This window comes from Xyrauchen texanus, chromosome 6, assembly GCF_025860055.1.
Source record: "Xyrauchen texanus isolate HMW12.3.18 chromosome 6, RBS_HiC_50CHRs, whole genome shotgun sequence".
NCBI lineage: Eukaryota > Metazoa > Chordata > Actinopteri > Cypriniformes > Catostomidae > Xyrauchen > Xyrauchen texanus.
This window is the reverse complement of record NC_068281.1, coordinates 25,723,757-25,735,984: the sequence shown is the minus strand read 5'-3', so window position 1 is coordinate 25,735,984 and position 12,228 is coordinate 25,723,757. Positions and strand designations below refer to the sequence as shown.

Here is a 12,228-nt window from a genome sequence, read left to right as displayed (position 1 = left end):
TTCATGTTTGCAATCTTGCTTTTTAACACTGTGCTCGACTACAGATTTTATTGACAGGTACACAACCCCCAGAATGCCCTGGCATGACATCTCCTCAGTGGTGCATGGGAAAGCAGCCAGAGATGTGGCCAGGCACTTTATACAGCGTTGGAACTTCACCAAGGTGGGATATTTACCAACCCTCTGCCAGGGCCCTGACCCAAACACTTCAAACTTCTCTTCATGCTTGACAGTTTTCTGAATTCCTTTTATGTTCACTTCAAGAAGTGGCATTTGTTAAAGCATTATTCTGTTCTGTCACATGAAACTGATTTTTTATTTTTTCCCCCCTTGCGTTTAGATAATGAAGCCAAAGTACAGATCTCTCTCCTATCCATTTTTGCTGCCCAAGTCTCACAGTACGGGCAATAATCTGAAGTACCAAGTGCCAGACTGTGTCCAGACCAAAGTTCAGGTTAGAAGGAAACACACACACAAACACACACGTAAAATAGACTACTGCACTGTAATATCGGTAGCTCAACTGGTCTAGGAAAGGACAAAGCCGTCGGTGAGAGGCTTGTCACGCCGTTCACAAGTTGTCATAAGGGTTATATCTCAGTTATGATAATGTCATGAGTCAAAAGTCCAATTACCAGTACACAATGGTATGTTTCGTTATATATTTAGCATATAGTGTGACAACCCATTATTGGTCAGCGTGTGCTCATTGAAACATATCTTGGGCAATAACCATGCAAATGTTCAATATCCAAGTTATGTCATCTATACAGACATTAACAGAGAAAAGTGTGACTGCTAGCCCCTGTCTCCCCTACCCTGAATGCACTGTAAGTCGCTTTGGATAAAAACATCTGCCAAATGAATAAATGTAATTGTGTTCCAGGTATTGCGGTCAGCTGCAGACTGGTCCGCGGGAATCAAGCATCACGAGGAGTCCATTCATAATGCCTACATTCAGGTCATCGCCAAGAGCAAGCACTTCATCTACATTGAGGTTCACAATCAACATTTTTCTTGCTCTCTGTTAGTTTACAGCCATTCTGTATTCTTCAAATGTGTGGACTGCCATTGTGACTTATGTGCAAAATACCTGTACGTAATACATTTATATCAATGATTCTCAACCAGTGGGTCTGTTCATAAAAGAACGCTAAATGCAAAAAAAATCTAATCATAAAATTGAGCAAAACAATAACTCTTTGATTTTTAATCAGTTTGTTAACGTTAATTGTATACTTTAAGAATAGACCACAGAAGAGGGCTTGAGTAGCTCAGAAGTAAAGACGCTGTGTCCGATTGAGATATTGTGTTCCTGTGGGCAATGCAAGTTAGAGTCTGGCTCATGTTTCCTGATCTTGTTCCCTTTTCTTCTCCTAAAAGATGACAAATACCTAAAATAAATTATTCACCTGATGGTACGTGCCTGATGAACTAATGTGATTGTTTCTGCATTACATTGCATTGTTTTCTTTCAGAACCAGTTTTTCATTAGCTGTGCTGATAACAAACATGTTTGCAACAAGATTGGAGATGCCATTATTGAGAGAATCATCAGAGCTCACAAGTAAGTGCAAGAATCCTATTGCATTAATACTGATTGTCATTCACTGGACCAGTAGAGCCCAGTAGGGATGCACAGGCATATAAACAAACTCACAAGCAAACCCATCCTCTTCATGTCCCTATTAGGTCTTTCAAAACCCCTTTATTCAGTCTATGATATTTAGCTTTGAAACCCTCTACATGCTAATGTACTCTTACTGTAAATGTTGACAAAAGTTACCATTAGCACATACATGCATTTAAATTCAGTCTTTGTCTTCTGGGAAAATGGGCCAAATATAGCGATAACGCATCATGCACTACACATATTTTTGTCCAATCAAATGTTCTCTAGAATGAAAATTTCTCTCCCTCTAGTATTAGACTATCAAGTAGCAAATCATGGTTCATGATTGTGACATACTGTAGCTAAAGCCTATTGGCTTAAAAATAACAAAAACAAGCCCTTTGAATAAATTCCACCCAAATGTACTGTTTCAATAGGAAATATGTCAACACAGGACAGAAAACTGTGCATGCCAAGTGATTTCATAGGGTCTGTAAGCAGGCACATTTGTGTCACTCCCTTCAGTAAACTGCCACCTTCTTCCATACTAATGACGTCCTGGACGTTATCTGATATACAGGGGTAAGTTTCTCTCTGTGCAGCCTATCATGCACACTGGCTCAGCTAGAGAATCAGTCTTTTTTTTTATTTAATGTTTTATCCCCTTTTCTCCTCAATCTGGAATGCCCGATTCCCACTACTTAGTAGGTCCTCGTGGTGGCATGGTTACTCACCTCAATTGGGACAAGTCTCAGTTGCCTCCACTTCTGAGACAGTCAATCCACACATCTTATTACGTCGCTCCCTGTGCATGACACCGTGGAGACTCTGCACGTGGAGGATCATGCTATTCTCCACGATCCATGCACAACTTACCATGCACCCCATTGAGGGCGAGAACCACTAATCGCCACCACGAGGAGGTTACCCCGTGTGACTCTACCCACCCTAGCAACCAGGCCAATTTGTTTGCTTAGTCGCTAGTTTGAATTCAGGGTGTGCTGAGTGACTCCAGCCAGGTCTCCTAAGCAACCAAATTATCCCAGTTGCTAGGGAGGGTAGGTAGTCAGCGTCACACTCACTAAGCTACTCAGGCCCCGAATCAGTCCAGACTTTACCTCATATTGGCAGCTAATGAGAAGCTCGCACCTGTCACTGCACACATGTGACATGAGCCCCTCTGCACCTAGACATGTCACGCTTCATTCAGTCTTCACATGAATTGCCCTCAGTACTTAAAAACAACATTTGTTTTTTGTACTATAACAATGTTGTGTTAAATCCCAATGTGTTTAGAAAGCTCTTTGGGAGAGGAGTCATTCCTAATGACTTTATAATTATGGAGACAGCAAACAGATTGAGCAGAAGGAAATGTAGCTTAAATGAAATGGGGTGGAAAGGATGGTGTAATTAAAGGAATAGTTCACTCAAAAATCCCAGATATGTGTTAATTTTTTACATATGCTGAACACAAACTAAGATTTTTAGAAGAATATTTCAGCTCTGTAGGACCATACAATGCAAGTGAATGGTGCCAAAAATATTAAGCTCCAAAAATCACACAAGTCAGCATATAAGTAATCCACAAGACTCCAGTGTTTAAATAAATTTCTTCAGAAGCGATATGATAGGTGTGGGTGATAAACAGATCACTTTCAATTTCTTCTTGTGTTTTTGGTGATTCATATTCTTCATGCATACCGCCCCCTACTGGGCAGGGGGAATACTTTCAAACAAAAAAGGACTTGAATATCTGTTTCGCACCCATACCTATCATATCACTTCTGAACATATGGATTAAAACACTGGAGTCTTATGGATTACTTATATGCTGACTTGTGTGATTTTTGGAGCTTAATATTTTTGGCACCCATTCACTTGCATTGTATGGTCCTACAGAGCTGAAATATTCTTCTAAAAATCTTAGTTTGTGTTCTGCAGAAGAAAGAATGTCATACACATCTGGGATGGCATGAAGGTGAGTAAATGATGAGATAATTTTCATTTTTGGGTGAACTATCCCTTTAACACCACAGGAGGTTAGGGTAAATGATTTTAGAATGAGTACCATTCACTATATGGCCAAAAGTCTGTGGACAACAAACACCACACCCACATGTGCTTTTTGTACATATAAATTCAAAACCCATATGCTTTAATAGGAGATTGGTCCTCCCTTTGCTATGATAACAGCTTCAACTCTGGAAAAGCTTTCCACTAGATGTTGGAACATGGCAGTGCAGATTTGCTTCCATTCAGAAACAAGAACATCAATGAGGTTAGCCACTGATTTTGGGTGATTTGTTCTTGGCCTTCCAATTCATCCCAAAGGTGTTCAGTTTGGCTTTGTGCAAGCAAGTCATGTTCTTCCAGACCAGACTCAGTAAACGATTTCTTTATGGACCTCGCTTTGTGCCTAGGGGCATTATCATACTTGGACAGAAAAGGACTTTTCCCAAACTCTTACCACATAGTTGGAAAACCACAATTTTCAAGTATATCATTGCATGCCTTAGCGTTAAGAATCGTCTTAAGGGGCGAAGGCAAATCTGTTGATTAGAATGGAGTGTTTACATACTTATGACCATGTACTGCATGTTGTGTATTTACACGGATGTATTGGGACTGATGTGTGATGTAATTTGTCACAGAGAGAATAAGAAGTTCCGTGTGTATGTAGTGACTCCTCTGCTGCCTGGCTTCGAGGGCGACATATCCACAGGAGGAGGAAGCGCATTACAGGCTGTCATGCATTTCAACTACAGGTAGGAATGAAACTGTTGCTGTGCACTTGTCGTTATTGGAAAAAAAGTTGATATGTCAGGCTGGCTGGGATGCTCAAACAAGCTGGGGAATGTTTTTTGATAGTGTCACTGTGTCTACGCTTTTGGGGGAAATCAACCTACAAATATTTGCATATTTATTTATTTATTTATTTATAGTTTACTCAGCATGAGTCAAGCAAGTTTGTTTAGGAGAAAGCACACATCACCTTCAGTTTAACTGCTGTTGTATAGTGTTTATGAGTGAAACACAAAATTATAATGTAAAGGAAATAATGTAGGTCTTGACTTTAGTGTATTCATTTGGATTTTATTGGTACAAGTGAATGTGAAACATATTAGGCCTCTCAGGAAGCTTCTACAGCCAAGTTGGGCATTCGTTGTTTAGATATGTCATGCATACAAGTCACAAAACAAAATACACAAGAAGCCAAACTTAAACAAAAACACAATAAATGATGGTAAAATCTTTTTTTTTTTCCTGTTCCGAGTTTCCCACTGGTAAATACAACTGCGCTTGTTTGTTCATGTGTTTGAAACTCGTAATGACGATATTTCCGACTCCACTTGAAGGATGCATTGGTCACATTGTGTCAGATGTAGAGAGATATATTCCATTACATTTATTTATTTTCTTTAGAATAACATTCACTGATGAATCATTTGTAATAAGATTTCCTGTTGGTTTCATGTTGTCTTAAAATTCAAATGTTGGGTAGGACATGCACTGAGCATGACTGTACAGTCTGATTCTGCAGTGTCATTCATGAGTTCACAGCAGTTGTCCCCCTCCCAGTGATGCAGTAATTAACATTTAATGAGTCTGGCAGTGCACTAAACATCTTAACAGCTTCTTTCAGCTTTATCAGAGAGGAAGCGCAAGCAGTCTTGATCTATGAGACAATCCTGCTTTTATCCTGCCTCATCCTGCTGGCAGCAGTCAGGCATATTCATTCTAATCTAAATGATAACCTTCACATCACACTCTTGGCATATCTTCTGGATGAAAGGAGGAATGTGTCAAAGAAAACTGTAAATGCTGTTGATGTGAGGATAATGTCCCACGTTAAACAGGGCTCCTTTGTTTTCCAATGCCTGCTTACAAATGAATTCCATTACACAAATGAGAGGCACAGCCAAGTGTTAAATGCTCGTTTCACCCTTCTGGAAAATGAATTGAAGTAAGCATTGCTTCAGTGCTGCACTGTAAACGTGGAAAAATGTGCTGCAAGATTTATTTATTTGTTAATTTATTAAGTTTTTTTTTTTTAAATGGCAAGTTAAGATCATCTTTACTGCAGCTCTCTTGCAGTTGTTCCATGTTTTACATGGGAAGACAGGTTTACTGATTTATAAACTTGCTTTTGATATATACTGTACCATGGTAACCAAGAGAATAATGTCATGTTTAGGACTGTGGTGTAGCTTGAGAACACATTGCACTGTCAAAACATCCTCACATTTTAAAAAACTTCCCTATAAAATGTTTTTCTAATCATGGCCTATATGTCTTGATTTTTTAGGACCATGAACAGAGGAGATTACTCCATAATTGCTCAGTTGAAGAAAGAGAGTAAGTCTGATTCTTCTCTCCGTTTCTCTCTCTCTCTCTCTCTCTCATTTATAGGACAGCATGTGGCTAAATGATTACGTTTGTGGATCACATTACATAATTACAGTGCTTGCAAAGGTGCACTAAATTTAATACTGCTCCAACATTGTGGTTAGACTGCTATTAAATATGTATTAAACATTGTGCTAAATATTGGGAGTGTTTTCCTAACTCGGTAGATTCCATAGTTTCTTTCGGCCTCATTTACATGTTCAAAAATGGCAAAAGCCAGACTAGTCTGTTCTGTGCATCACACAATACTGTAAATAATCTCTCATTTTAGCAGGATCTAAATACTGAATTACTTTTTGTTTATCTTTCCAAAGACTGGACAAAAACATGGTATATAATTATGATTATTCAATCTGTCGATTGAATACAAAGTAAAAATTCCAGATATCATTTAAATTAAATTAATTAAAACATGTATTAATTTAGTATATAATGCTAATATAAAAGACAATTCTTTGATTTTGCAAACAACATGTTTGACTTATAATATCATACTCACTATTTTTCTCACAAAAAAAACAAAATGGGTCTTTATACAAGAAAAGATATACATACTGTATATTTATCTTTATATTTGTGGAAGGGGATCCCTGCAAGGGCTGTTGACATCAAACAGTTTGTAAACACCTGGAGTTTTTGGCAAGAGATCAAATTTTTAGTTTAGGATTTGTTCTAAGGTTACTATTTCACCTTCTTTCTCACCCCCCACACACACACAGTGGATGACCAATGGATGAACTACATCTCGTTTTGTGGTCTGAGGACCCACGCTGAGCTGGAGGGCAAGCTGGTGACTGAACTTATCTATGTTCATAGTAAGATGTTCATCGCTGATGACAACACTGTCATTATTGGTGAGTTAGCAACATCTGGAGGGGTTTGAGGTAACGTTCATAGCTTCTAAGAAGCACATTGTATCATGCATTTCTGCTTTTCAGTTCAGTTGCTCAGTAAGGACATAAGCACCCGGTGGCCTAGATGCTTATGCTCCCCCTTGTCGCAAAATTCGGTAAAACAATGAATGAAATGCTAAGTGACACTTATTCAAGAGAATCTTAATGGTTAAGTGTTGAATTTTGAGCCATCAGCATCACCAAACAGAAGTGCAAAAATAATTTCTTTTCAAACCGTCTTCCTGAGCACTACCTTACATCTTCCATTGGTCGATCAACAAGATAGTCCCCCAAACTGATGCCATTGGTTGTGCCACCGTTGGGCTGGATACTCACTGGAGTTATTAAGTCATGTCAGCTTTACTCATCGTTTCTGAATTAGTTTTTTTCTTTCATCTTTTCCTCTGACATCCAGGTTCTGCCAACATCAATGACCGCAGCATGTTGGGAAAAAGGGACAGCGAGGTGGCTGTTATTTTTGAAGACTCAGAAACAGTGCCATCAGTGATGGATGGACAAGAGTATCAGGCTGGCAAGTTTGCCCTGCAGCTCCGACTGGAGTGCTTTAAGTAAGATCTGATGGACAGCCAACAGTCCTACTTTTAGAAACACAGAACTTCCAAATCACATCTCAAGCTCTTGTCTTGTCTCCATAATCCAGAACCATTCTTGGTGGCTTTACTGATCCAACCATCGATGTGAGTGACCCCATCAGTGACCGATTCTACAAAGACATCTGGATGACCATCTCTGGACGGAACGCCACCATCTATGAGAAGGTACAGTACACATGATTTTCCTTTGCCTTTCTAGCGGTCTTGTCTCACAAGGGCATGCAATGTAATTAATGATGGCTACTTTCCATCTCCCCATTATATGGAGCATATGAATTATGATTTAGAGGCGTTGCTCATTCACTTGTCAGATAGGTATTGCTCTCAAACACTGTTGAAGCTCTCATGCTTGACTGGCTGCTTAGCAACTTCATGGTATCCTGGTAATAATGAGCTGTAAAGGAATGAGATTCTTCTTCTAAGCCACCAATGTGGACTGACAATTTCTGTATAGAAATAGCAGCTTTAACACACCAGCCACACAACCAAACAAAGACACATATACATTGGGACATTTAGTTCTCTCCTTAAAGGTGTACCAAGAAAATAAATGTTTAGCCTTAAATGGATATTCACCCAAAAATAAAAATTCTGCCATCATTTATTCACCACGTCTCATGGCATCCCAGATGAGTTTCTTTCCTCTGCTGAACACAAATGAAGATTTTAGAAGAATATCTCTGCTCTGTTGGTCCTCACAATGCAAGTGAATGGTGGCAGGAATGAGAATTTATAGGAAAAACAAAACCTTAAATATTGATCTGTTTCTCACCGACACCAATCAGATCACTTCTGAAGATATTGATTTAACCACTGGAGTCTTTTTTTGAATTACGGAGTTCTGGTCACCATTCACTTGCATTGTGAGGACCAACAGAGCAGAGATATCCTCCTAAAAATATGTTTGTGTTATGCAAAAGAAGGAAAGTTATACACATCTGGAATGACACTGATGGAAAATTGTAATATTTGGGTTGACCTCAAAGGAATAGTTCTCCCAAAAATGATCATATTTACTCACTCATGATGTGGTTGAACTATTTGTAAAAAAAATAATAATAGTGCTAACATATATTTTTAAATGATGCACACTCATATGAGATGAAAACTGCAATTATATCAGTGACATAGAAAAAGCTTATTTCATTTGACATAAGAGTGGTCCCCCTCTAACAGTGGCTGTCATTTTAAGTTTCACCTGTTATCAGACACATTCAGTTTGCGGCATAAGTTAATTTTAGGTAACAAATACACGAATAAGGTAATTTCTCTATGATACAGGTAACTGAAAAATGTTGTATGATTCTGCAGTGACACCGATAGGTGTTAGTGTAAAGTCCAAGAACACTTTCATATCATTTGTTTTGGAAAAACTAAATGAGCCAGCAAAACATAAACAAAAAGTTCCAAGTGAATCTTTAATGTTATATTATTTTACCATTTCTGGTAATTATTAAAATATATATCTTCAAATAATGTTTCAATGATCAATTTAAAGGTTTTACCATTTTTAGCTTTTAATAATTAAGGGTTTTAATGTAAGAGTCTTTTTCAAGGACCTGTTTTGCATTCACTATTGCTTATAAAATGTCAGACTTTTACCATGTACAAAAATTTACTTGCATCTGTGCTAAATTGCCAAAGTGTGATGTTGTTACATTATAGGTATTCCGCTGTCTGCCCTCCAGTCTGGTGCGGAACAAACAGGAGCTCTTGAGTTTCCAGTACAAACCAGGTCTAGATAAAGAAGACCCTGTGAAAGCTCAAGAGCTGTTGAAGAAGATAAGGGGCTTCTTGGTTCAGTTCCCACTTGAATTCCTCTGTGAGGAGAACCTCATGCCCTCAGTGGGTACCAAAGAAGCCATGGTGCCTACTGAGATCTGGACCTGATGCTGCCAAATGCAAACCTCAGAAAAAGACAATCCATATCCAATGTGGGGAAAAACAAAGATACCACTCTGGCAGACAAATCTTTGGATTTAAAGCTTCACATAGCACCAATAAGAAGGAGCAAAGGATAGTAAAGTGCTAGTTCACCCAAAAATGAATATTCTGCCATTTACTCACCGTCATGTTGTTCCAAACCTATATGACGACTTTTCCCAGTCAGATGGATTTAGAACATAATAAGGGTGAACCACATTTTTGGGTGAACGAACTCTTTAAGGCTAAATGTTTTTCCTTTTGTTGTTTATGAAATGGACAGTTTAATTTTGTTTTGTATCTTTTATCAATGTTGTAGATGTAAATATCCTCAAATAATTATATTTTATAAGCACTTTTATTATAATATAATGTCATAATCAAAGTTGCCTCTTTGAGACGCCAAAACAGAATGACATTTTAAATAAATCATATCATTCTAATGTACATAAAGAAGATCTGATTTTATTGCTAGAACTGGCTCATTTGTAGAGACACCACTCAAAGACGAGAGTAAAATGGAGAGTGGAAGCCCTTTCAGATATAATTTTGTCACTGCTACCCATTCTTCAGTGTTGTGGCCCCAGTGGAATAGGACAGGCTGAGTCCAGTGATATTTGTTTGCTGCATGTTGAATCTTCTCTTAGACTGGGTCTGCTGTGGCTCGCACAGTCCAGTAAGTGTCAGTGCTCTGGGGAGGTAAGACAGTCTGTCTGTGCTGAGTGTCTGAAGGCAGTTGTTGCCTCTCAACACCAAACAGCCTTGTGTGTCTCTCCCAATTTTACATTTCCCACCTCACAAATGTGGCATGGGTCCATTTTTTACAAGTAAAAAACTTTGGTTGTTGCTATTTTCACATTTTCCCTTGGTGTGAGAATATCATCAGTCAACCATTTTCTGCAGTTACCCTCTTGTTTCTGAAATAAAGCCAGTTTTATTTTTTTTGGGTGCCATTTTAATGTTTTTCATTGCATTTTTTGGTAATTTTATCTTTTTTTCAGTCAATTAAAGAGAAAGGTTTGGAATATGTATGAAACTGGGATGATTCAAGTGTCAATTAATCTACGTATCATAACCTCAGAATCTAGTTAATGTAGTTTACCCTCTTACTTTTTGCTCTATAAAGATGCATTGCTTTCGTCCAAGATTTCAGAGCACATTGTAAATTGTTCATTTCCGTGACAGCAAAGCCAAACCTGACTGAATAACATGGCGGCTCTGGAACTCTGCACCATTTCATAACTGGCTGACCATTTCTAGGTGCAATGACTCAGAATTTGAAAGACAGGGTGTATTTAGGTCTGGTTTCAAGAATGAATTCATTTGTACATAAATTTGCACAATATAAATTCCAAATAAACCCTTAAAATCCACAGACAAAGTTTTGACTTGTTTCCTTGGTTAAAGCGGATGTTTGTAATTTCTGTGCCACAGAAGTTACCAAATGGAGTTGCTAAAATGATCGAACAAATAGTCCCACCCCAAATTCATACATTGTTTGAGTCAGTGTTGCTGTGTTGGGCTGGGATGCGTTTCCCAAAATCATCTTCAGATAACTATGGTAACAAGGTTGCATCGTTACCAACATAGTTCGATAAATTGATGTTCCCAGAAACCGTTGTTCCAACAAACATTCGCAAAAAGCATCGGCAAGTTGTGTGGTTGGAACTTAAGTTCTCCACCTCTAGTTGGGAACATACACTCACCAGCCACTTTATAAGGTACATCCTGTGTGAAAATTCCAGGAGATCAGCAGTTACAGAAATCTGACAACAACAATCATGCCACAGTCCAAATCACTGAGATCACATTTTTCCACATTATTTGATGGTTGATGTGAATATTAACTGAAGCTCCTGACCCATTTTTGCTTGATTTTATACATTACAATGCTGCCACACGATTTGCTGATTAGATAATCACATGAAAAAGTAGATGTAGGTGTACATAATAAAGTGGCTGGTGAGTTTAGTTCCTTGTTAGTTTGCTATGTGGACATAATTTCACTTCGCTGAGGCTTCTAAATCTTTTATTCCATGCATCTTTTTCTTTCAAGACTTTGACAATGTTAACATGCACATAAAAAATTGCCTACTCAGGGGTTTTGAAGAAAGCTGCATTCTGAAACATCATGCAAACGCTGTTTATGGGATTAAAGGTTGTTAAGGGAAAGTGCTTTAACATACAAGGTGTCTGTCGGTAAACACTGCTTATTTGTCCATGTTAAAGCATAAGTGACATTCTTATATTGTATGTTTTTGAAGAGTGTGCATGCGTGAATATGCATATGTGCATCGTGGGAACCCCGAAGTCTGATGTAGTGGGAAACCCCATTATTGCAGCGCAATGTATGTCGCATTACTTCAGCAGCTTTCACACATTAAACACCTTTCTGTGTAAGTGTAAATGAGCTGTTATAATTTTATATCCTCAGAAGTTATTACTCCACCCCATGTATTACGTTATTAACAACAGATCTATATTGTTGAACCAATGTGATTCAAATGACGGATGTTAGACATAGTATGACGGTTTTGGAAAACAATTGTGTCTAGCTTGTTAATTTCTCCAACAATCATACTATGGTGGTCAAGCAGTGAGTTATGTCATTGCATGGAAAACACACCCCTGGACGGGCCACTAAAAAAAACAGAGCAATGTTTAGATGGCATCACCATGTCAAAGTGTTTACACTTTTCTGGAAATCAACCTATGAATGGCTTACTTATGGTTGTCTCTGCATATAAAGCTGGAAAAGGAGAAATTATTATAACATCGA

At 38.3% G+C, this 12,228-nt stretch overlaps 1 protein-coding gene across 1 annotated transcript in view; it reads left to right on the top strand.

Moving 5' to 3' along the window:
- Window positions 1-11,742, top strand: part of LOC127644759 (phospholipase D1-like) — a 43,245-nt gene extending 31,503 nt beyond the window's left edge. Inside the window, exons 17-26 of the mRNA XM_052128127.1 lie at window positions 45-163; window positions 341-454; window positions 887-997; window positions 1,479-1,567; window positions 4,264-4,377; window positions 5,919-5,968; window positions 6,739-6,873; window positions 7,328-7,481; window positions 7,574-7,691; window positions 9,192-11,742. Of these exons, the coding sequence (XP_051984087.1) occupies window positions 45-163; window positions 341-454; window positions 887-997; window positions 1,479-1,567; window positions 4,264-4,377; window positions 5,919-5,968; window positions 6,739-6,873; window positions 7,328-7,481; window positions 7,574-7,691; window positions 9,192-9,416 (1,229 nt within the window). The 3' untranslated portion in view covers window positions 9,417-11,742. The remainder of the gene's footprint in view (window positions 1-44; window positions 164-340; window positions 455-886; window positions 998-1,478; window positions 1,568-4,263; window positions 4,378-5,918; window positions 5,969-6,738; window positions 6,874-7,327; window positions 7,482-7,573; window positions 7,692-9,191) is intronic.
- Window positions 11,743-12,228: the final 486 nt, after the last annotated feature.